Source organism: Myxocyprinus asiaticus, chromosome 1 (genome assembly GCF_019703515.2).
Source record: "Myxocyprinus asiaticus isolate MX2 ecotype Aquarium Trade chromosome 1, UBuf_Myxa_2, whole genome shotgun sequence".
Lineage (NCBI taxonomy): Eukaryota > Metazoa > Chordata > Actinopteri > Cypriniformes > Catostomidae > Myxocyprinus > Myxocyprinus asiaticus.
The window spans coordinates 12,191,419-12,217,135 of record NC_059344.1 but is presented as its reverse complement, the minus strand read 5'-3'; the positions used below and the strand labels follow the sequence as shown (position 1 = coordinate 12,217,135).

Below are 25,717 nucleotides of genomic sequence, written 5' to 3'. Positions count from 1 at the left end.
AGATTTTTTTATATATATCTAAGTCCCTCATTTCATCTGTTGTTGATTGCCCAATTGGAAATATTTTCGTCTCGGATCATGCCCTGGTGAGTTTAGAGATGTTGCCACATACAGAGAAAAATAAATCATATAGTTGGTGCTTTAATGTTTCTCTTTTGCACAATCCTGATTTCCAACAAATGTTAAAGACTGAAATCAATGTTTATATGGAGACCAACTGGTCCTCAGTATCCTCTGTGGGCATGGCTTGGGAGGCACTTAAAGCTGTTCTTAGGGGTCAGATCATACAGTATGCCTCATTCACCAAAAATCCAAAGCACGAGAACTAGTGGAACTGGAAGAGAATATTAAAAGTGCCGAGGCAGAGCTGAAGCGCCGAATGTCATCTGATGGCCTCAGAGAATTGACCCATTTGAAATACAGATATAATACTATTTTGTCACGGAAAGTGGAGTTTTGGTTGTTCAGGGCAAGACAGTCATACTTTGAGTCGGGGGACAAAGTAAGGAAGCTTTTGGCTAGACATAAAGCAGAGAAAATCTTTTTCTACCATTCCTTCAGTGAAATCTGCTGGTGGTGAAATATTTATCTCGGCCATTGATATTAATAATGCTTTTATAGAATTCTATCTTGATCTCTATAGTTCCACATCTTCGTTTACTGATGAAGACATTAGAAACTTTGTGGAACCATTAGAACTCCCTAAATTGATGAATGAGCAAAAACATTATCTTGATTCTGAGATAACCTTGGAGGAGCTTGATGAGGTAATTAAGGCCTTGCCTACAGGCATGGCTCTAGGGCCAGATGGTTTTGCTGCTGAAGTTTATAGATTTTATGCTACAGAATTGGCTCCACTTTTGTTAGACGTTTATACTGAATCATTAAAGAATGGAAAACATCCGCCAACCATGACAAAAGCCCGGATCAGTCTGATCCTTAAAGGACAAAGATCCAAGTGAGTAAGAGTTACCGTCCAATTTCCATGATCCAGCTAGATGTAAAAATGTTATCAAATATTTTGACTAACAGATTAAGTAAAGTTATGACATCTCTTATACATATAGATCAGGTGGGGTTTATTCGGGGCTGCAGCTCTTCTGATAACATCAGGCGTTTCATCAATATCATGTGGTAAGTGGCGAATGATCAGACTCCGGTCGCTGCCATCTCACTTGACGCCGAAAAGGCATTTGATATGGTAGAATGGCATTATCTGTTTAAGGTTTTGGAAATATACAGGTTCGGGAGTACGTTTATTGGTTGGATTAAATTACTTTATAGACACCCAGTAGCGGCGGTACAAACAAATGGATTAATTTCAGATTATTTTACTCTGGATAGGGGCACCCAGCAGGGTTGCCCTCTTTCCCCATTATTGTTCTGTCTTGCCCTGGAACCATTAGCCGCCGCGATAAGAAAGGAGGATTATTTTCCAGGGGTGGTGGCGCGAGGTATGGGCATAAACTCTTGCTTTACGCAGATGATAATTTTATTATTTGTCTCTGACCCGATTAGATCTATGCCTTGCCTCCACAGAAATATTAATTCCTTTTCTAAGTTTTCAGGATATAGAGTCAATTGGCCTAAATCCGAAGCTTTGGCTCTGACAGCATACTGCCCAGAAACGGCTTTCCAGCCAGGCGCTTTCCAGTGGCCCAAACAGGGCATTAATTTTAATTCAATTTGTGTGATTTAGTTAGAGTTAATTTTGACCCCTTAATAAAACGGTTTTCAAGCGATGTGGGCAGGTGGGTTTCGTTACATTTATCTATGATTGGGAAGGTTAATGTTATTAAAATGAATTGTATTCCAAAATTCAATTACTTGCTGCAGTCTCTCCCTATAGATGTCCCCCTCTCTTATTTCAAGCTACTTGATAGCATAGCGAAGTCCTTCATTTGGAATGGTAAGCGTCCCAAATTACATTTCAATAAGTTACATAGGCCGACTGACAAAGGTGGGCTTGGCCTACCCAAGATTTTATTTTATTATTATGCATTCAGTCTCAGACATTTGGCTCATTGGTCACTTCCACCTGAGAGCCCCTCCCTGGTTCTGTATAGAACAGGAAGTTCTTGCCCCTATTTCGCCACTGCAGAGCCTTTCTATCAAATTAATCAGAGAAGCTAAGTTACATCCCGTTATCTCGCACTTGAACTCGGTAAGGACAAAAGTGCCCAGACGGTTTAATTCGGACATTTTTTCAAATGTTGCCTCGAGCATATGGCTGAACCCCAAATTATGCATCAACAAGTCCCCTTTTTGCTGGTCAGAGTGGATTGGGAGGGGGGTTACTACACTCGGTGACCTATATGAGAATGGAGTGTTGAGATCCTTTCAAAATTTGGTTCAACTTTTGGGGATTTCTAGATCAGTTCTAAAAAGCATTTACAGCTGCGCCACCTGCTCTGTACTGTTTTTGGGAGTGGTTTACACCCCCCTAAAGCGGCAGATACTCTGGGAGTGGTGATTACTGCTTTTGGAAAAAGGTCATGAGGCATCTTTGTATAACTCCCTACTAATTCAGAGTCTGGGGGATGGAACTTCAACTTCTCTTAAGAGATTATGGGAGAAAGATCTAAATTTGTTATTGGAGGAGGGAGAGTGGGCTGGGATTCTAAAAAACGTCAAATCTGCATCTAGAGATGCAAGGATTCGCCTCATGCAATTTAAAATTTTACATAGTCTATTGGACCCCCTCTAGATTGCATAAGCTTGGTCTTAAAGACACACCCACCTGCTGGCGATGTCAATCAGAAGATGGAGACACAACCTGTGTCTTTTGGGGATGTGTTAAGATGCAAGAATTTTGGATGAGGATTCAGAGTCTTATGTGCGAGGTTTTGGCCTCTCAAATTTTATTTTGCCCCAGAGTCTGTATCTTAGGAGATGGGGCAGTCATTAATTTGGAGAATAAGCACGTGAAAAACTGGGTCCTAACTATAATTATGATCGCCAGACAGATCACTTTGAGGAGTTGGAAGTTGGCTGGAGAGCCCCCATTTCATGAGTGGTGTTCAGAGATGGCCAGAGTGGCAGCTCTTGAGGGGGTATCCATAAGACTGGGGAGTTTAGACATGTTTGTGAAGAAGTGGGGCAGATATCTGTCTTTTTTGGAGGGCTCTCGGGGAGGGACAGTGGAGAGAGAGTTGTAGGGGTTTTATGTGTGTGATTATTATTTTTTTATTTTTTTATTAATTAATTAATTTATTTTTGTTGTGTGTCTATGGTTGTGTGACCACTGGGGTGTTGTTGGGGTGGGGGTGGGGAGGGGTAGTGGAGGTTGGATATTGATTCTGTATATGTGTGTTCTGTTATTTATATTTAATGGTTGAAAAAAAAAAAAAAATATATATATATATATATATATATAAAAACAGAAAAAAAAAAAAAAAAAAAAAGAACAATTGGTGTATATCATGGGACTTTTAACTATAAACAAGCCAGATTTTTTTATTTTATTTTTTGTGCTTATTTTAAGACTCTAATTTTGAAATTTACAAAATTAAGATTTCAGCAGGTAAGCCAGGCCAGGTGGGATCTTGGGTCTGTTGCAAGACCCCAAACAGCACCACATCACACAGGATGTTCAGCATCTGGTTGGATAAAGGCTTTGTTTTGCTTGTTTGTGAACAATATTGGGGGATGGCTGTACAATTCTGGAGATTATCTGATTAAAAAAAATAACACATGTTTGAACAATCTCAGTCTAGCAGACTCGCAGGTTAAATGGGGCCTCGGGTTTTGGTACAGCCTTAAAGTCAGCTTGTAACAGCACTGGCGACTCAGACTTCTATAATGTGACATACTTTCACATGAAATGGGATATTCATCAATGGGAAAAAATTTAGGACGGAACCGTTTTTTTCCATCTGGAATTGATTGTGATAAGTCAATATTCAATCCCAGAAAGGAGCCAAACCTGAAAGCAAGTAAGCTGAAACAATGCCTAATAGCTAGGACTATTTGGCTAATGGTAACCTCAGTCTTTTGGCCTGCATGGCCTAGGAGTCACCAGCGGAAAAGGACATTTTGTTTCAGAGGTGGCGCAAGTTATAAAATTATAGTGAAATCTAATATTATATTTTATATATAATTAGTGGTCAACCAATATATCGCTGAGGTCAATAAATCGGACGATATTCTGACTTTTTCTTGAGGGTGCCGAAAATCGCCTGCTTGCATGTGAAGCGACTGAGACATGTAAACGACCAGTCATAGTTCGTTTTGTTACATGCATCACGTTACTACAATAATAGACCGGTGTGCAACACAGTATCATTTAAACAGTCCACATATCAGAGCCGAGGCAGACGCATTTGAGCTCATAATGTTAAAGTGCTCAGCTGTTTCATTCTTCCTCTCTCTCCTCAACAGTTCCCTGTAAATTTTAATGGTCTTTTCTAATGATAAAAAAGGCAAATATCAATAAAATATATCATATATACCATCTACTAATATATCACATTTAAACATATCTCGTTTAAACAGATGTAATAAACCAACCTCACACAACTTGAGCAGATCCAGCATCCTGTGGAGAGCACATTTATTTACCACTAAACTACATATTCTATCAGCCTCTCCTCAGCAGTTCCCTTTAACTTTCTTTTCTAATGATAAAAGGCAAATATCAATACAACTTCTATTATATACCGTTTGCAAATATGAAGATATCTCATTTAAACATATGCTATTCATGAACCTCACGAAAATCCAGAGTTTTTTTCCCGTCGAGCACGTATTGTATCAGCCAGGATCAAGTTCCTCTGATTCACAAATCATGATGGTCAGTGGTTACAATCCAAGAAGGCGATCCAGGCTGTTTAAACTGTCAGGAGATTGCTGGTGCTTGCTGGATCCGCACAAGTGTGCGAGTGCAACCAAAGTCTTTCTAGCAAGTCAGTCCACTGTCGGCCTGACTTTTGGAACACTCTCAGGAGGCTATTTCCAGTCACGATAGTGCAGCTCCCATCTACTTGAACCGAAATCTACAAAATAGTTGGTCAAGATTACGATCAAAGATCATAATTCAAATCAGCAGTAAATTCTGACAACACTGGCATCATAAATGGTGCTTCTTTACCTCAGATTACGCAAAAAAAAAGAAAAAGCAATTTCCCCAGCTTTTATAGCTAAGGCGCATTTGCGTTCTCAAGTTGATTGATAGGCAATGTCTGTATCTGAAAGGAGATTGGCTCTTTTACCTGTAAGGCGGGACTTCCTATCTACATCAACTGACTGTTGGCTGCAGTTGGGTGTTCTAATTTGTCCCATTCATTTTAATAGAAGTTGAGATTCAGCATTTTTTGAGAAAATGCGATCGCTAACATGGACATGCCATCCATGCTGGACTATTGTGTGTACTGTTATTTCCTTCTTCCTAATATATTAACAATTTCTTCATGTGCAAATAAATGACTAAAATTTGATGACTAAACAGAAATCAGAAGAAACTGCTACCATTTAAAACAGCAGTTTTATGTTATTTTCTATATTAAGTTGTGTGATATATTTGAATTTTAATCGGCCACCCTGCTCTCTGGATATCGGCATCGGCCATTAAAAAACCCATATCGGTCTCACACACACACACACACACACACACACACACACACAAAATCGTGCAAGTCCCCTTCGTGCCGCCAAAACAGCACCAACCCACATCTTCTCACCACAATTGTCCGGAGCGGTTGTCCGAGTTACCATAGACTTCGTCAGTTCTAACCAGTCTGGCCATTCTCGGTTGACCTCTCTCATCAAAAAGGCAATCCCATCCACAGAACTGCTGCTCACTGGATTTTTTTTTACCATTCGGAATAAATTATAGAGACTGTTGTACATAAAAATCCCAGGAGATCAGCAGTTACAGAAATACACAAACCAGCCCGTCTGGCACCAACAATCATCCATGTGATTATCCAATCAGCCAATTGTGTTGCAGCAGTGCAGTGCATAAAATCATGCAAATACAGGTCAGGAGCATCAATTAATGTTTACATCAACCAAAAGAACGGGGAAAAAATGTGATCTCAGTGATTTGGACCATGGCATGATTGATGGTGCCAGATAGGCTGGTTTGTATATTTCTGTAACTGCTGATCTCCTGGGATTCACGTACAACAGTCTCTAGAATTTACTTGGAATGGTGCCAAAAACAAAATACATCCAGTGAGCAGCAGTTCGGTGGATGGAAATGCCTTGTTGCCAGACTGGTTTGAACTGACAAAGCCTACGGTAACTCAGATAACCGCTCTGTACAATTGTGGCGAGAAGATAATCTCAGAATGCTATTCTGAGATGCAGGTTGGCGCGGTCTTGGCAGCACGAGGGGGACCTTCACAATATTAGGCAGGTGGTTATAATATTGTGGCTGATCAGCAGTCCCAGTTCTACAAATTGGAAATATTTCGCCTTATGTCATACTTAATTTATGCAATCTGGCAACCATACATGCGAGTGCACGTGCTTTCTCTCTGCAAAAAACAAACAACCTCTTAGCACTCAATAGTGCATGGAGGGGACAGGTGAGTAAAACCAAGTGAGAGAGGAATATATTTATTCTTTGTGTTATTTGTAAAATGCTGAAGTCCCCCACAGCTGTATGTGAATGTTACCCTGGCAGTAATCATTTATCAGAGTCATGTAGCCTTATTCAGTGGTTTCCTGAATATTTTATGTTACTTTTAAACCAGACTCCTGATGTAGAGTGTTAAATGTATTACTAAATTACCATTGCATTGAAGTATGGTAAAATAATCAATTAATAATTTTATTCAGCCTTTATTCCGTTTTACTAACACATGATAGAAATGTAGCAGCAAAACTTCAAACAAATCACAGAATGGTCCCATCAGTCTGTATACACTTCAGAAAATTGTGCATTATTCATTGAGTGCACTACTACTTCTGGGCTTAAAAGATACAACTATGCAGACATTTTTATCTTCTCTTCCATGTTCTACTTAACAGCTGATGTGACCCCAGTACCAAAATAAAAATCGCACACACCTGCTCAATTGAATATGTAAGACTAATACTGTAAATTGGCAAGCAGATTTCCTTGAATACCAGCAAACACAAAAATCCTTGCATTTTGCATCAAAACTTATAAACATGTATGATTTTGCAAATCAGTATCCTAATCTGCAGGCACAGAATGTTGCTGTCATTTTCAGCGACAGATCATGGGGAAAACAAAAAACCCCAAAGCAGTAAATGTTTTGTACGTTAAAAAAAAACTAACTTTTCTTTATGTTGTTTAAGTAGCATTTAAACATGATTTAATCTATTAAAAAATTTAATTATGATACATCTCCACTTTATACAGAGCACCCCGACTATTTTCAGAAGCACCCTCAGTGATTTTCATCTGGAACCGGGCCTGCTGATCAGTTTAATAAATAAATATTTAAATATAAATGTGTATGTATATATAGTATTGATGACTAACTTTTTTCTAAGTTACACTATATTGCCAAAAGTATTCACTCATCTGCCTTTAGACGCATATGAACTTAAGTGACATCCCATTCTTAATCCATTGGGTTTAATATGACGTCGGCCCACCCTTTGCAGCTATAACAGCTTCAACTCTTCTGGGAAGGCTTTCCACAAGGTTTAGGAGTGTGTTTATGGGAATTTTTGACCATTCTTCCAGAAGCGCATTTGTGAGGTCAGACACTGATGTTGGACGAGAAGGCCTGGCTCGCAGTCTTCGCTCTAATTCATCCCAAAGGTGCTCTATCGGGTTGAGGTCAGGACTCTGTGCAGGCCAGTCAAGTTCTTCCGCACCAAACTCGCTCATCCATGTCTTTATGGACCTTGCTTTGGGCACTGGTGCGCAGTCATGTTGGAACAGGAAGGGGCCATCCCCAAACTGTTCCCACAAAATTGGGAGCATGGAATTGTCCAAAATCTCTTGGTATGCTGAAGCATTCAGAGTTCCTTTCACTGGAACTAAGGGGCCAAGCCCAGCTCCTGAAAAACAACCCCACACCATAATCCCCCCTCCACCAAACTTCACAGTTGGCACAATGCAGTCAGACAAGTACCGTTCTCCTGGCAACCGCCAAACCCAGACTCATCCATCAGATTGCCAGATGGAGAAGCGTGATTCGTCACTCCAGAGAACGCGTCTCCACTGCTCTAGAGTCCAGTGGCGCCGTGCTTTACACCACTGCATCCGACGCTTTGCATTGCACTTGGTGATGTATGGCTTGGATGCAGCTGCTCGGCCAAGGAAACCCATTCCATGAAGCTCCCTACGCACTGTTCTTGAGCTAATCTGAAGGCCACATGAACTTTGGAGGTCTGTAGCGATTGACTCTGCAGAAAGTTGGCGACCTCTGCGCACTATGCGCCTCAGCATCCACTGACTGCGCTCTGTCATTTTACGTGGCCTACAACTTCGTGGCTGAGTTGCTGTCATTCCCAATCGCTTCCACTTTGTTATAATACCACTGACAGTTGACTGTGGAATATTTAGGAGCGAGGAAATTTCACGACTGGACTTTTTGCACAGGTGGCATCCTATCACAGTACCACGCTGGAATTCACTGAGCTCCTGAGAGCGGCCCATTCTTTCACAAATGTTTGTAGAAGCAGTCTGCATGCCTAGGTGCTTCATTTTATACACCTGTGGCCATGGAAGTGATTGGAACACCTGAATTCAATTATTTGGATGGGTGAGTGAATACTTTTGGCAATATAGTGTATGTAATGTAGTTGATTTATAAAAATAAAAATAAAAATAAATAAAAAAAATCCTTTGGAATCATTTGCACAGGATAAAGGATACAAATCCAAAATGTACCAACAGTCTTATCAATGGATAGTGCACATTTTCTGTTTTCAAATATAGTTTTTGTGTATTTTAGCAGCTATTTTATGTACCTATATATATATATCTTATTTACAATATTTACATTGTATTATATACAGTATATTGGCATCGGCCACTGAAAATCCTGTACTGGCCCTGTACCACAAGTAAAAATTAATAGGACAATGTTCAAACACAGCTCAAGGGTTAAATCAGATAAATGACCTATCATCAACTAATCATAATGATCATAAACTAGGCTCTTTTTCCATATACAAAAAGCTGCACACAATTAACAGCAATTTCCTCTTGTAGTGAGCATGCATTTGCCTGCCCCTGCAAATCACTGATGGGCTACCTCCAGTACTGAAGACAACCACAACCTCTCCATTAAGAATTAAAAGCTTTTGGTTCTGAATTGCACTATCCATTCTCTGTCTCTCTCTCTGTCTGTGTGTGTGTTCTAGACTAAAAGTATCTGTAAAACTACTATAACATATCTAAAGAAGATGAGATATCCTCTATTAGTGTCATAATGATAGCCAGGAAATAAACAGACATCTACACCAGCAATGAAATGCAGTAACCGTTGTAATGTACACTCAAAATAATAACTCTTTATCTGAACTCTATTCAATCATGGAAAGTGGTTCCACATGTTTAAAATTAAAACGAGCATGTAATCTCAACTATTTCAAGTTGAGAGAACCCTAATAGAATTGCGTAAACCAAACTAAATTAGACATGTTAATTCCGTGACTAATTAGCCAGTACAGTAAAGGCTAGCATGCTATATGAATGCTAATAGGAAACACTTTGCAATGGTTAGCATAGCAATTGCTCAATGAGTATAGAAAAAGGGCATTGGCAACATGTACCTGTCCTCAAGCTAATCACAAGCTCCACTCTTTACATTGATGGTAACCCCTGAAACACCAACATAACAGAAACTTTTATCAATCTCACATGGATTTAACCACTGGAGTCATATGGATTAATTTCATGCGGCCGTTATGTGCTTTTGGAGCTTAAAAATGTTGGTCACCATTCACTTGCATTGTATGGACCTACAGAGCTGAGATATTCTTCTAAAAATCTTTGTGTTCAGCAGAAAAAAGTCATACACATATTGGACAGCTCCAATTTTGGAGTTCCATATAAATACCACAGTAAATCAATAAGGTAATGTACTGTCCAATGTGGGCCACAACAGTACTTTATTTGGAAGTACAATTTATTTTTTTAAATCAAGGATTTTTTTAATCCTTGATTAAAAATTACTATTGTATTATCCACAACTAATATATACATATATACATACACATTATATATATATATATATATATATATATATATATATATATATATATATATATATATATACATACATACATACATACATACATACATACACACACACACACACACACATCATTAATTTATTAATCTTCCAGCACTAACAAACGAACAAAAGTACTCTGGTATTATGATTCAGAGATGGTTTTAAATGGTAATACTATGGTACTTCGATATATACCATGGTACAGAATGATTACCATATTCATGTCCTATGGTATGACAGGATAGTCCAAGGTACTTCAAATAATACCATGGTACAACCATTCGACGGGTTCAAAAACATGGTAATACAATGGTACTTAGGATTTAGGCGGAAACTATGGTTACCATGGCAAAATTTCGTAAAAGGGTCGCTTATAGAGATTCTCACCTATAGTATGACCGTGTCTTCCCGAGACCTTCTTCTGCATGGACTCTCTTATCTCTCCCATCCTCCGCAAATACACACAGACACACAGAACCGCAGAAGCGACCCAAATCACGGTCCCGAAGCAGCTACAGGTCTCAAAACAGCAACAGTCTCCCTAAAGCCACAAGAGTCCCCGTTAATGCGGTGTCCCGTCAGCTCGCTATAAACCGGGTGTGTATGCAAACCTCATTTACACACACATGAAAGAGCGTGGATGTGTTGAATGCGGCTCGGAGGTCCAGAAACGGATCTTTTATTTGATAAGGATCGCCTCCGATTCATTGACACTCCAGCGAAACGTCACCGGTATTTTTCACGCCTTTCCGAGTGTGCGTCGCGTTGGCAGCCACTCCGTATTCCCTCATAAATGTTCAGTTACACACAAATCCTTTATTTGCCAGGCTTGGGCGTGACATTTCCTCTTCGCGTAGGAAAATCGTGCGGTTAGTCCTGATCCCGCACTGCCCGCAGCAACAGCAGCAGCAGGTTCCAGTGGAATTGACTGCCATATATCTTTCCCTACGATCGTTTTTCCATACAAGCAACGTCGTTGCAATTCTCCACTCCAGTTGCGCAGGTTTAACCCGGATCCCGGTTCCTGACTGCGCTCCTGGCGTATCTCACGTCATCTACTGGGTGCCGTATGAGGCACTACGTTATTGGCGCACGACGCTGCGATTTTCCGCTGCTTAGGAACCACTGGCACAGCGTTGGGACGGGCTTAATGAACACAGAGGAGACTTCGAAATTGTATGCTGGGCGTGGAACGACGTCATTTCCTGAATTCCTTAATGCTTTGTATGAGCAGCTTGCCAGCTGAATATAATGAACCAATTAATCAATTGTGCATTTATAAACATTTCGACAAAATCAGACAGATTTTTATTGTGGCCATTCAGTTACAATTGAATTACTTTCGACAGACAGATCACAAAATACAGAGATTTTTGTGTTTGCTGGGATTCAAGGAAATCTGCTTGCCAATTTACAGTATTAGTCTTACATATTCAATCGAGCAGAGGTGTGCAGTTATTTTGGTACAGGGGCCACATCAGCCGTTAAGCAGAACATAGAAGAGAGAAGATACAAATTTCTGCATAGTTGTATCTTTTAAGCCCAGAAGCATGAATGATTCACAATTTTCTGAAGTGTATACAGACTGATGGGACCATTCTGCAATTGCTTGAAGTTTTACTGCTACTTTTCTATCATGTGTTAGTAAAACTGAACAAAGGCTGAGTATAATTATTAATAGTTTATTTTACCATACTTCAATGCAATGGTAATTTGGTATTCAATTTAACACTCTACATCAGGAGTCTGGTTTAAAAGTAAAATAAAATATTCTGAAATTATAGATTCTAAAAGCTTATTTTAAAATTGGCCGCAAAGTGGACCCGTTTACTTGTTTTATTCTGAAAGCATTATGAACCTGTTTACACACACATGGGTCATGATGTGGGTCTCGTCAATGGTTTGTTTGGCATCCCATTCAGCACACAACTGAATAAAACAGGCTGCATGACAATGATACATTATTACTGCCAGAGTAACACTCGCATACAGGTGTGAGGGAATTCAGCATTTTACAAATTACACAAAGAACAAACATATTCCTCTCTCACTTGGATTTACTCGCATGTCCCCTCTTTCGCAAATGATGCGAAAATCTATTGGGATTTTACTAAAGATCATCACTGAAAAGGTTTTCTCGCAGACTTGGCACTAAACAGCACACGCAGCCTCACGTATGGACACGGAGTGGCTACATCACATTCTTCTTTGAGCATAATATTGCACTATTGAGGGCTAAGTATTTAATCTTTTTTTTTTTTTTTTTTTTTTCCGAAGTGGAGAGAGAGAGCCCACACTCGCATGCATGGTTGCCAGATTGCATAAATTAAGTATGACACAAGGTGAAATACTTCCTATTTGTGCATTTATAAATCTCTGCTTGGGGTGTTGCATCTATTATCTGGCAACCCTGAGCATATTACAAGCTTGTGGATGCGCGATAGGTCCCAAAGCCAGATAAATCAAAGATCTAATAAAAAACATTCATGATAAATCGACCCGCGGGCAGTAGTTTGCCCTGGTCTGCAATTGAGGGTGTTCTAAGATTCGTTTGAGGGTGCTTAGCACCCCCGTAGAACCAGGCCTGATAGATAGATAGATAGATTGAGAGACTGACAGACAGACAGACAGACGGATAGATGAATGGATAGATTGAGAGATGGACAGAGGGACGGGCGGACGAACGGATAGATTGATTGATTGATTGATTGATTGATTGATTGATTGATTGATTGATTGAGAAATGGATGGACAGACAGATAGATGGATGGATGGATGGATGAATGAACTGAGAGACGGATGGATGAGGGAGGGACGGACGGACAGACAGATAGATAGATAGATAGAAAATTGTCAGGTCAGATGTTAATAAGACGGACGGACAGACAAATAGATAGATAGATAGATAGAAAATGGTCAGGTCAGATGTTAATAAGATGGACAGACCAGCAGACAGAGGGACGGGCGGACGAACGGATAGATAGATAGATTGATTGAGAAATGGATGGACAGACGGATAGATAGATGGATAGATTGATTGACTGAGAGACTGACGGACAGACAGACAGACGGATAGATGGATGGATGGATGGATAGATGGATGGATAGATTGAGAGACAAACGGATGGAGGGACGGACAGATAGATAGATAGCTTGATTGATTGATAGATGGACGGACAGACAGACAGACGGATAGATGGATGGATGAATTGAGAGACGGAGGGAGGGAGGGGCAGATGGGCAGACAAATAGATAGACAGACAGATAGATAGATAGATAGATTGATTAAGAGACTGACTGACAGACAGACGGAGAGATGGATGGATGGATTGAGAGACGGACGGACGGACAAACAGATTGATTGATTGAGAGATGGACGGACAGATGGTTAGATGGATGGATGGATGAATTGAGAGACGGACGGAGGGACGGATGTATAGATAGATTGATTGAGAGATGGATGACAGACAGACGGATAGATGGATGGATAGATGATAGATAGATTGATAGATTGATTGATTGATTGATTAAGAAACGGACGGACGGATAGACAGACAGATGGATGGATGACTGAGAGACGGACGGAGGGACGGATGGATAGACTGATTGATTGAGAGATGGACGGACAGACAGACAGAGACAGACGGATAGATGGATGGATGGATGGATGGATGGATGGATGAATTGAGAGACAGACAGAGGGACGGGCGGATGAATGGATAGATAGATTGATTGAGAAATGGATGGACAGACGGATAGATAGATAGATAGATAGATAGATAGAAAATGGTCAGGTCAGATGTTAATAAGACGGACGGACGGACAGACAGAGAGACAGATAGATAATGGTCAGGTTAGATGTTAAGACAGACAGACAGATAGATAGATAGATAGATAGATAGATAGATAGATATATAGATAGATAGATGTGAAACATGAATGACATTCCTGGTCAGGTATAACCTGCTCCAGCACTCCCTCAAAAGGAATTCTAATTTGATAAAGGAATGCATAGATTGCCTCTGAAAAATGACAGAATTTTTCAGAACATAACTATTTTTTTGCTTCAGACTCTATAATCTATAATGATAATGGTCAGGTCAGATGTTAAGACAGACAGACAGACAAACAGACAGGCAGATAGATAGATAGATAGATAGATAGATAGATAGAAAATGGTCAGGTCAGATGTTAATAAAACAGATGGACGGACATACAGACAGACAGATAGATATATAGATAGATAGATAGATAGATAGATGATAGATAGAAAATGGTCAGTTCAGATGTTAATAAGACGGATGGATGGACAGATAGATAGATAGATAGAGAATGGTCAAGTCAGATGTTAAGACAGACAGACAGACAGACAGACAGATAGACAGACAGATAGATAGATAGATAGATAGATAGATAGATAGATAGATGTGAAACATGAATGACATTCCTTGTCAGGTATATCCTGCTCCAGCACTCCCTCAAAAGGAATTCTAATTTGATAAAGGAATGCATAGATTGCCTCTGAAAAATGCAGAATTTTTCAGAACATAACTGTATTTTTATGCTTCAGACTCTATAATCTAAATGTTGTTGAGCTAGAACAGAACAAATAAAACACTCATTATACAAGTTGGAGCCAATTTGCACACATCCCAGCTGCACTGCACTCCCCTGCTTACGCAGATGAAGTGGTACATCCCAGTGCCTCTCCTCCTTCTCTTACTGACCTCCTTCATCACTCCATTTCCGTGGATTCTATTTCTCCTTGAGGACGGATTCAGGCCTTCCTGCAGAGCAAATCTCTTTGTGTTTCATCCTCTGTGTCTCAAACCTTCCTTGAAAAAAAGGAGGTGGTGAGGAAGAGTTACAAAGCAACATCAAGAAGGTATGTTACATCCATCACAATCTTTTTGAATTTACAGTTATCTGTCTATACTGGGAGAGGATGTGATGCGCTGCTGTGGCCTGTGCAGCCTGCAATCCCATCATAACTGTATCCCAACAGCTATCACATCCTCCATTACCCCGTTTTTCAGTCTGTCTTTTCAGCTTATACATTTTTTGCATAGCTGACTCAGTTTTAGACCTAATTTATGGCTTTTTTAATTCTAATTTGCACTCCCCTCCTCTTTTCAATCCTGTGGATGACTCATGTTGTTCCACAGGGAGACAGAAGCATACTGAAATATTTCTGCATGTTGTTCATTATACTGGCTGCAGAGAATCAAGCATATCTATGTGATGTCTCAGAAGACATGTATATTGAGTGTGTGTGATAGGAGCACTGCTGTATCAGTCAGCTCTTACATGTCAATTTTGTCCCACGTGCTCACAAAAATTAAAAAAAAAAAGAGCTTTAACAAATAACACAAATGCATGTATTTTACGGAAGCAGCCACTAATGGATGAACAAATACAGCATGGGAAAATGTCAAATGGTCATGGCATATAATGTCATTGCTATGTCAAGGTCAAAGATTCTTGGAAGTCTGTAAAGGTTTCTAGTGGTGTCATTATTTTTGGGTGACAAAAATGAAGAATAGTTCACCCAAAAACTATTGTCATCTTCCTGCTCTTCCTACCTCTACATATTTCATGTTCACATATATCCATTTATAGAAAATAAGAACCTAAATCTCTCTCTCTCAATGCTTTATAATTGTATTCCAAAAGAAAGCCCACCACCTGCTGGATCCAATTGATACTACTCCCTCATGGAAACAAAAGCTAAAGGGGCACCAAAGTCTGCCCCAAAAGCAGAGAAGAAGGAGGCAGCCCCACCCATAAAGGCAGACCCCATCCCTGCTGAACCAGCAGCTCCTGAACCTGAGAAGCCAGAGGAAGATGGAGCTACCAACCAACAGGGGTCAGTAGAGTCCACAGGAAGCTGCTGTGAAACCTTGGAAAGCTTGAAGCCTTTCCTGATTGGAGGAGCTGTAGTTGCCCTTGGAGCTGTGTTGGTGGGCGTAATCTTATTAGCAAAGAAAAACTGACCTAAGGCCTGTGATTGCTTATTTAATGGCAGGGTTGAGTAGTTCACAGACTATCAAAGTTTATTTAAGGGGGTTGGGAGTCACTAGGCTTCTTAATTTTATGCTGTACTTTAATTTGAGTGCTTGTGGTGACATTGCCATCAGCTGTTAACACAATCTAGAGAAGCATTTAGGCAAGAACATGGCCAAATCACAACCATACAGTAAAAGCACCTTTATCAAAAGAAATATGATACAGTTGTATTTAATGTTTACACTACAACTTTTTTCATCAGTCACAGGCCTGATGGTTCACTTCTCAAATAACGTCATCTTCATTGGTACCACAATGTTGATATGAATACAGTTATCCATCTTGAAAACTGAAGTACAATTGCACAGGTCAATCTTTCTGTTTTTCAACCTAGTTTCAACAGCCTTATAGGGAAAGTTCACCCAAAAATTAAAATTCTCTCATCATTTACTCACCCTCAAGCCATCCCATATGTGTATGACTTTCTTTCATCTACTGAACACAAATGAAGATTTTTAGGAGAATATCTCAGCTCTGTTGGTCCTCACAATGCAATAATAATAAAAAAAACTTCTAAAAGTAATCCATAAGACTCCAGTGGTTAAATCCATGTCTTCAGAAGCGCTATGATATGTGTGAGTGAGAAGCAGATCAATATTTAACTCCTATTTTGCTTTAAATTCTCCTCCCTGCCAAGTAGGTGGCGATATACATGAAGAATGCAAATCGCCAAAAACAAAAGAAGAATATGTATGTGAAAGTGAAAGTAGAGATTTATAGTATATAAAAAAGTACTTAAACATTGATCTGTTTCTCAACCACACCTGTCATATCGCTTCTGAAGACATGGATTTAAACACTGGAGTCTTATGGATTAAGTTTATGCTGCTTTTATGTGCTTTTGGAGCTTCAGTGTTTTAGTCACCATTCACTAGCATTGTATGGACGTACAGAGCTGAAATATTCTTCTAAAAATCTTTGTGTTCAGCAGAAGAAAAAAAGTCATACACATCTGAAATGGCATGAGGGTGAATAAATGATGAGAGAATTTTCATTTTTGGGTGAACTACTCCTTTAATTGCATAACTGCCAACTGTAAGATAAGGCAATAATAGAACGTATGATATGAGTTTCAAAATACAGGACTTTTCTGCAGATAAACCATGAAATTGAATCTCAAAGGAAATTCAATGCTATTTAAACCTTGATTAAACTGATTAATTTCAACTCCAATGTTAGTTCAAATCAATATGTACAATGATTGTAAGGGTGCATTTGTTTGTAAATAACACTGAAATCTATTGGAGTTTGCCTTGCCTTGTTGAGAGAAAGTGTCAACATGTAAAGAAATCTCAATTGTAGTTTTTTAGTTAGACAAATGATGCACATGCGAACAGATTCTTCTATCACAATTTTATCACCTCAACCTAAAAATTAATTCATTCAATTATTATCAACATATGGATCTTGCCTACTGTAGTAGATCTGCGTCATTTCAAATTCTTAGTTTCTTGTCTGATGTTGACGATTTTCTGGATGATTATTACAAAGTGGACTATGGAATTAGATTTAGCATGTGATGCAACATAGATGCAACATAGATTGTTAGGGCTCTCTTCCAAATAGCTTCAATAGTACAGTTCCACTATGATGAACGCTACACGACAGAAACAATCCCCAAATGCATGCAGACACAAACAATATACAACTTTAATATAACCCTAATGTACACACAATTCCCCTTACATACTGTTACAGAAATCCCATTTTTTATAAAGTGCGTATATAATGCAATAATTCAAATAGGACTGTGTAATTATAAGATGATCAGAAAAGAAGATGGTTATGTTGGCAAACGTATCATCGTGATGCTGCTGATAATGAATGCTTATGATTTTATTTGTTGGTTCTAATGAAGTTTACTTATCCCTCTAATGTGCCCATCCTTTCCTTCTGCCATAATGTGTTTATTTTGCACAAAACCTCACCTGCTGTCTCCCTCCTGTTCCTTGTGTAAAATAAAAATAAGATGGCTCCCTTGTGACTCGATGACCTTATTAAAGGACAATGAACCATATTTTCCCAGACTGAGAGTGTTTTCTTTTCTAGTTATTTTTGTTCCATTTTGAGTGTGGAATTCAGCTCTTATATCTATTGGTCCAGACGGTATTTGATGTATTTTGCATTATTTTGAGGGATGTGGAATTCTGCAGAATGAATTTAAATATGGTAAAATGTGTTAAATGGAGCTCAGAGTAGCTGAAAGCACAATCAAATAAGCTAAAATATTTAACAAGCAGACACGCAAGGGGTGCGGGATGTGTGAAAGATGCATATTCCAACTCTGTAGTGCAGATTCCATGAGCACCTGCCCACATTTTCAATTTTTCATCCTTGTGACTGATTTCTTTAGGATCCATTCTTGTATTTAGTGAATTAACCACCTCAACACTGAACAGGAAATTTAATAAAAGCAAATCTGGAATTCAAAGTTTTGAAATCTTAATCCCAACACATTTTCTTATACCTTGCATAGCTTCATTGTTTTCTTTGGAATATTTAGATTCCTATGCTGGTCTAGGCTAGAGCGAGACCAATATATCGGTTTCACCGATTAATCTATGCTGATAGTTGCTTTTTGGAAGTATTGGTTATCTGCAAAAATCTATGCTGATAATTTTATATATATATACACAGGTGCATCTCAATAAATTAGAATGTCGTGGAAAAGTTAATTCATTTCAGTAATTCAACTCAAATTGTGAAACTTGTGTATTAAATAAATTCAATGCACACAGACTGAAGTAGTTTAAGTCTTTGGTTCTTTTAATTGTGATGATTTTGGCTCACATTTAACAAAAACCCACCAATTCACTATCTCAAAAAATTAGAATACATCATAAGACCAATAAAAAAAAACATTTTTAGTGAATTGTTGGCCTTCTGGAAAGTATGTTCAATTACTGTATATGTACTCAATACTTGGTAGGGGCTCCTTTTGTTTAATTACTGCCTCAATTCGGCGTGGCATGGAGGTGTTCAGTTTGTGGCACTGCTGAGGTGGTATGGAAGCCCAGGTTTCTTTGACAGTGGCCTTCAGCTCATCTGCATTTTTTGGTCTCTTGTTTCTCATTTTCCTCTTGACAATACACCATAGATTCTCTATGGGGTTCAGGTCTGGTGAGTTTGCTGGCCAGTCAAGCACACCAACACCATGGTCATTTAACCAACTTTTGGTGCTTTTGGCAGTGTGGGCAGGTGCCAAATCCTGCTGGAAAATGAAATCAGCATCTTTAAAAAGCTGGTCAGCAGAAGGAAGCATGAAGTGCTCCAAAATTTCTTGGTAAACGGGTGCAGTGACTTTGGTTTTCAAAAAGCACAATGGACCAACACCAGCAGATGACATTGCACTCCAAATCATCACAGACTGTGGAAACTTAACACTGGACTTCAAGCAACTTGGGCTATGAGCTTCTCCACCCTTCCTCCAGACTCTAGGACCTTGGTTTCCAAATGAAATACAAAACTTGCTCTCATCTGAAAAGAGGACTTTGGACCACTGGGCAACAGTCCAGTTCTTCTTCTCCTTAGCCCAGGTAAGACACCTCTGGCATTGTCTGTGGTTCAGGAGTGGCTTAACAAGAGGAATACGACAACTGTAGCCAAATTCCTTGACACGTCTGTGTGTGGTGGCTCTTGATGCCTTGACCCCAGCCTCAGTCCATTCCTTGTGAAGTTCACCCAAATTCTTGAATCAATTTTGCTTGACAATCCTCATAAGGCTGCGGTTCTCTCGGTTGGTTATGCATCTTTTTCTTCCACACTTTTTCCTTCCACTCAACTTTCTGTTAACATGCTTGGATACAGCACTCTGTGAACAGCCAGCTTCTTTGGCAATGAATGTTTGTGGCTTACCCTCGTTGTGAAGGGTGTCAATGATTGTCTTCTGGACAACTGTCAGATCAGCAGTCTTCCCCATGATTGTGTAGCCTAGTGAACCAAACTGAGAGACCATTTTGAAGGCTCAGGAAACCTTTGCAGGTGTTTTGAGTTAATTAGCTGATTGGCATGTCACCATATTCTAATTTTTTGAGATAGTGAATTGGTGGGTTTTTGTTAAATGTGAGCCAAAATCATCACAATTAAAAGAACCAAAGACTTAAACTACTTCAGTCTGTGTGCATTGAATTTATTTAATACATGAGTTTCACAATTTGAGTTGAATTACCGGAATAAATGAACTTTTCCACGACATTCTAATTTATTGAGATGCACCTGTATATATATATATATTCCTCCATGTTCCTTTGTAGACGGTGCTGGATGATTTTACAGTAAAAACAACTTGGTCTTACAGTATTACAGTGGCCTCTAGAAGTAAAATGAAAACTATGAAATCACTGACTGACAATGTTCTTCCATATTTTTATCCTCACTTCAATGCAAATTTGGTTATTTTGATTAGATAACTCAAGTGTTCTAAATTGTGACTTTCTTAAAATCCATGTTCTATATTTGGAAGCACATGTAACTTAACCTATCCTCAGCAAGAGGTCACAATGTTAAACTGCCAAACAAAGTGTTGAAAAATGCAACAAATTCATAAATATCAATATCAATCAATATAATTTATAAAGTAAACTTTACTCACTTTGCGTCAACTCTGCCATTTTTTTTATAATCCTGAATAAATCAGACAATGTCATGATATAACTCTGAGTACCTCTTTCCCACTTCCTGCTCATGGTGGATGCAACAGTAGGACATGTGGTCTGGTAAGTTTTATATTTTTGTATATTTTAAACAAACAAGGTTTAATTCTCTGCAGTCACAGCTTCAAAATGTCAACTCCGTCATCCCATTATGATAATTTCTGTTAGAATTGTGGGATACATTTTGCTATTTTAGTTGAAAATATAGAGGTAGCTTTAACTGAGGAAAAAAACAAAATGGCTCAGAGCCATTAACATGGTTAAGATGGAAACATATTCAATTTTGTCAACTCTCTCTAGAACTTTCAGAATAGTCTAAAAGCAGAAACATGTATAAAATGTATTTTATCACTTAAAGGAATAGTTCACCCAAAAATGAAAATTTGCTGATAATTTACTCACCCTCAGGCCATCCAAGATGTATATGACCTTCTTTCTTCATCAGAACAGGATTTAAGATTTTTAGGAAAGTATCCCAGGTTTTTAGCTTCATCCAGTGCAAGTGAATGGACACCATTTTTTGATGGTCCAAAAAGCATATTTAGTCAGCATCAAAGTAATCCACACGACTCCAGTCGATTAAGTAATGTCTTCTTAAGTGAACTGACACGTTTGTTTGAAAAACAAATCGCTAATTAAAACATTTTTAACTTTAAATCGGTGCTTCCGCCAGCTCTCTGTAACTGTTTGAATTGACCTAACTCTCACTTGAAGTACGTTCCTCTGTGGTAAACTTCTGAATTCTCGTGTGAACGTGCCAACATGATGACGTGAGGCATTCAGTGTTTACAGGAAGTTAATAAAGTTTTAATTAACGATTAGTTTTTCACACAAACGTATCGATTCACTTCAGAAGACATTACTTGATTGGCAGGAGTCGTGTGGATTACTTTGATGCTGACTAAGTGTGCTTTTTAGACTGTCAAAAATTGGTGTCCATTCACCTGCATTGGATGAAGCTAAAATCCTGGGATACTTTCCTAAAAATCTTAAATCCTGTTCTGATGAAGAAAGAAGGTCATATACATATTGGATGGCCTGAGGGTGAGTAAATTATCAGCAAATGTTCATTTTTGGCTGAACTATTCCTTTAACTCCTTTACTGAACACCATTATTAGATAATTAAAGACGTTACACTTCTGATGGATAGATCAAATTAAAAAAAGCATGCTTTTTAGTGTGTCTGATGGAGTTGACACAAGTTATAGTAAGATTTAAGTTATGAATAAATGTCAATTTTCAGAAAGAAAAATATTTTTATATTTTTATAAAACCTGTTCCCTTACATGTTTCATTAGCCGAGACCTTTGTCTATATATACATTTCAAATTAATTTTGTATAATATATATATATATATATATACCCAGATTAAAAAAAAAAATTGTTTCTTATCTCAAGAATCAATGATTGGGATTTTGGTTGCACAACAAACTGCATCTAGAATTGTATTAATTTTGGACTCTTATAGCCTCTGTGTCTATGTCCATAGTACAGTAAGAAAAGGCTCAGAAAGATTTTTTTAAATTCTGTCAATCGATTTTAAAAGCTATCGGCCGATAAATCGGTTATCTGCCTTCCATCACCTTAGTTATCGGTATCAGCCAAATCCACTATCTGTCAACCTCTAGTTTAGGCTGGTTAATGCTGGTTAGTGCTGGTTTGGTACTGGTCTAACTGGTGGAACAGATGAAGCTGGTTAAGTTAGTTTAAAAGCCTGGTAGGGTCACCAGCACAACAGCGTCGCTTTCAGGGGGTTTGAGCACTCAAAACACAACAAAAGCTGGTGAGTAACAACGCTGGTCTTTTCATGAGGGTATGCCGAAAGACTAAGAAACAACATAACATGCCCCCGTCAGTCCCACCAAGAGCTTGGACAAGGGAGTCCTTTCCCCTTGAGTATTGATGATGATTGCACATATTTTATGACAAATAAATAAATAAATAAATAATTGTAATAATCTAGCGTAATGAATTTTTAACTAATGGTAAATGTTATGCAAAAATGTACCATATTGCTCCTTAATTATTATTTTGGTGTTAAGTTAAAAACAATTTGTAGAATATTAAAACATTACTAATTATATAGGCTGTCCACACACGTTGCTTGCTTGCTTGCTAATGTGGGTCACGGAACGTTTTTATGACCTTTTTTCCGCCCGGGCCCGTTGAACAGAAGCAACTCGAAGTAGGAAATGACGTAGTTGAAATGCGTTTGTTGTGAGCTGCGCAAGAGACAGGTGGAGACTGCGCTGCTGTTTCGGTAAATGTTGATTGTGTCTTTTTCATTGATCGGGCATCTAATAACAGTTAACAGACTCTAAATGTAATAGTTTATTTATTGGCTCATAGATCGGAAGTGCAGTAATGCAGTTTATATATGTGAAATACGGTGATAGAGTGTATTTATCTTGGCGCGGTTGTGTATATTTTGCAGCTTTCAAAAGGATTTATAACAGCCTACGGATAAACTTCAAAGTTGTCACTAACATTAGTGGCACTTCTGCCCTCTCGAAACTAATCTAGGACGTTTTAAAGCGGAAATGATGTTGTCAGAGGTTTTAAGATCCTCGCCATGTGTTTCCTAAGAAACTCTTACTTTTTAAATTTTTTAATTCAGGCTTCTGCTCCTTCACCATGATCATCCCAGTTCGTTGCTTTACTTGTGGGAAAATTGTTGGGAACAAATGGGAGGCATATTTAGGTCTTCTTCAAGCAGAGTATACAGAAGGGTGAGTTTATAATATCTGCACGTGTGTGTGTGTGTGTGTGTGTGTGTGTGTGTGTGTGTGTGTATGTATGTATGTATGTATGTATGTATGTATGTATGTATGTATATGTGTGTGTGTGTGTATATGTATGTATATGTGTGTGTATGTATGTGTATATATATATATATATATATATATATATATATATATATATAAATAAAAGGATAGTTCACCCCAAAATGAACATTCTGTTATTTATACTCATCCCCATGTCTTTCCATGTGCTGTTTATTATTCACCTTGCATTATTTCCATGGACACAAAATTAGGGTTTCACATATAGTACGCTTTAAGTGAACTAAACTCAGTTCGGTTAAAGTGAACCAGAAAGGGAACCAGCCACAAATGACCTCAGTGCTTTTGGTCTTCACAGTGTAAGTGGACTTAAAAGAAGACCCAGTTTGTTTTTTGATCCTCTTCACATTATTGTGGTCTCAGACCCCTTGTTGTTCACACCACAGCTCCTTAAGAACTCAGACCCCATTGGAGCTAGGGCTGTCACGATTATCAAATTTGGCTGACAATAATTTTTCATAAATTATTGCGATTATTATTATAAGCAATTGTCATACTAAGGTGTACGTATGCTTATTACAGATAGGCCTACACCTTAAGTAGTAATTTATTGATATTTAACTTTAACTCATATAATAAAATGGGGCTATATGATTACTTGCACAGGGATAGAATGACATGAAAAGTAATATTTTATATGTTATATCATTTATGAAACCCAGACAACACCTCCAATTATGGGGAAAAAAATAACAGCAAACATGTTTGGAATGACATGAGGATAAACAAATGAATAAATAATGACAATGTTTTTTTTCTTCTCTCCTTTAAGATCTGACACTAACAGGAAGTTTCTGCTTGTAGTACATTAAACTGTATTTCAATAATTAAATCTCACTCTTGTCATTTCCACAGTGACGCTCTTGATGCTCTGGGTTTGAAGAGATACTGCTGTCGGCGGATGCTTCTGGCCCACGTGGATCTGATTGAGAAGTTGTTGAATTATGCACCGCTGGAGAAGTGATGAGCTTCCAGCATAACAGAAGATTGACCTCAAATTCTCATACTTTCATAGACTCATGAACATGTTGGAAGAGGTACAGACATGGCCTCAGACCCGAACATGGCTGTTTCTGTAGACTGCATCTGAAGCATGCTTGTGATGTTGAATTTTGTTTACGAGCATTTTGTTAAATAAAGTTTGAAATGTATTTGTTGAGTTCATTGTCTTTTATGTCACAATAGCTTAAAGGAGACGATATCTCTTTTGGGGGGCTGATTAGGTTATTTACTCTCATGTCATTTTACCTGTGTGGGGATAATATGGAGAGTGTGTGGAATTAATATGTGAGTTAACATGATTTTAGTGTGATAAAAAATTGCTTACCTTTTCTGTGAAAAGTTTATCCAATTTGACAAATTCTTAAAGGAATAGTTCACCCAAAAATGAAAATTCACTCATCATTTACTCACACATCTGGGATGGCATGAGGGTATGACTTTCTTTCTTCAGCAGAACACAAATGAAGATCTTTTGGTCCATACAAAGCAAGTGAATGGTGGCCAGAACTTTTAATCTCCAAAAAGCACATAAAGGCAGCATAAAAGTAATCCATATTACTCCAGTGGTTAAATGTACATGTTCAGAAATGATATGATAGGTGTGGGTGAGCAACAGATCAATATTTAAGTCCATTTTTACAATAAATTCTCCTCTGCTCAGTCAGTCTGCACTTTACATTCTTCTTGTGTTTTTGGTGATTTACATTTGTCATGCACACACCCCCTACTGGGCTGGGAGAAGAATTTCAAGCAAAAATGTACCCACACCTATAATATCACTTCAGAAGGTATGGATTTAACCACTGGAGTCGAATGGATTACTTTTATGCTCCCTTTATGGGATTTTTGGAGTGTCAAAATTTTGGCACCCATTCACTTGCATTTTATGGACCAAAAATTCATAATTTGTGTTATGCAGAAGAAAGTCATACACAACTGGGATGGCATGAGGGTGAGTAAACCATGAGAGAATTTCCATTTTT

General features: G+C 38.5%; 2 protein-coding genes and 1 long non-coding RNA gene across 4 annotated transcripts in view; 2 read left to right on the top strand and 1 right to left on the bottom strand.

Moving 5' to 3' along the window:
- The window catches only part of LOC127445501 (diacylglycerol lipase-alpha-like), a 92,628-nt gene extending 81,445 nt beyond the window's left edge, over nt 1-11,183 (bottom strand). For both annotated transcript variants that reach the window (XM_051705633.1, XM_051705642.1), the window contains exon 1: nt 10,557-11,183. The gene's annotated coding sequence lies outside the window, so the exon portion shown is untranslated. The remainder of the gene's footprint in view (nt 1-10,556) is intronic.
- A 3,731-nt stretch (nt 11,184-14,914) lies between these two features.
- Nucleotides 14,915-18,252, top strand: LOC127445666 (uncharacterized). Its single transcript, XR_007898037.1, has 2 exons — nt 14,915-15,054; nt 15,843-18,252. It is a non-coding gene; the product is annotated as an uncharacterized LOC127445666 (long non-coding RNA).
- A 4,801-nt stretch (nt 18,253-23,053) lies between these two features.
- Nucleotides 23,054-24,883, top strand: LOC127445657 (DNA-directed RNA polymerases I, II, and III subunit RPABC5). The gene is made up of 3 exons (XM_051705887.1): nt 23,054-23,149; nt 23,507-23,618; nt 24,588-24,883. The coding sequence occupies exons 2-3, from the start codon at nt 23,524-23,526 to the stop codon at nt 24,694-24,696; spliced, it is 204 nt and encodes a 67-aa protein (XP_051561847.1). The 5' UTR covers nt 23,054-23,149; nt 23,507-23,523; the 3' UTR covers nt 24,697-24,883.
- The last annotated feature ends 834 nt before the right edge of the window (nt 24,884-25,717 follow it).

Coding starts and splice junctions, on each gene's coding strand:
- LOC127445657 (XM_051705887.1), top strand. CDS start 23,524: ATGATCATCCCAGTTCGTTGCTTTACTTGTGGGAAAATTGTTGGGAAC. Junction 23,619..24,587: donor CAAGCAGAGTATACAGAAGG/GTGAGTTTATAA, acceptor TCATTTCCACAG/TGACGCTCTTGATGCTCTGG.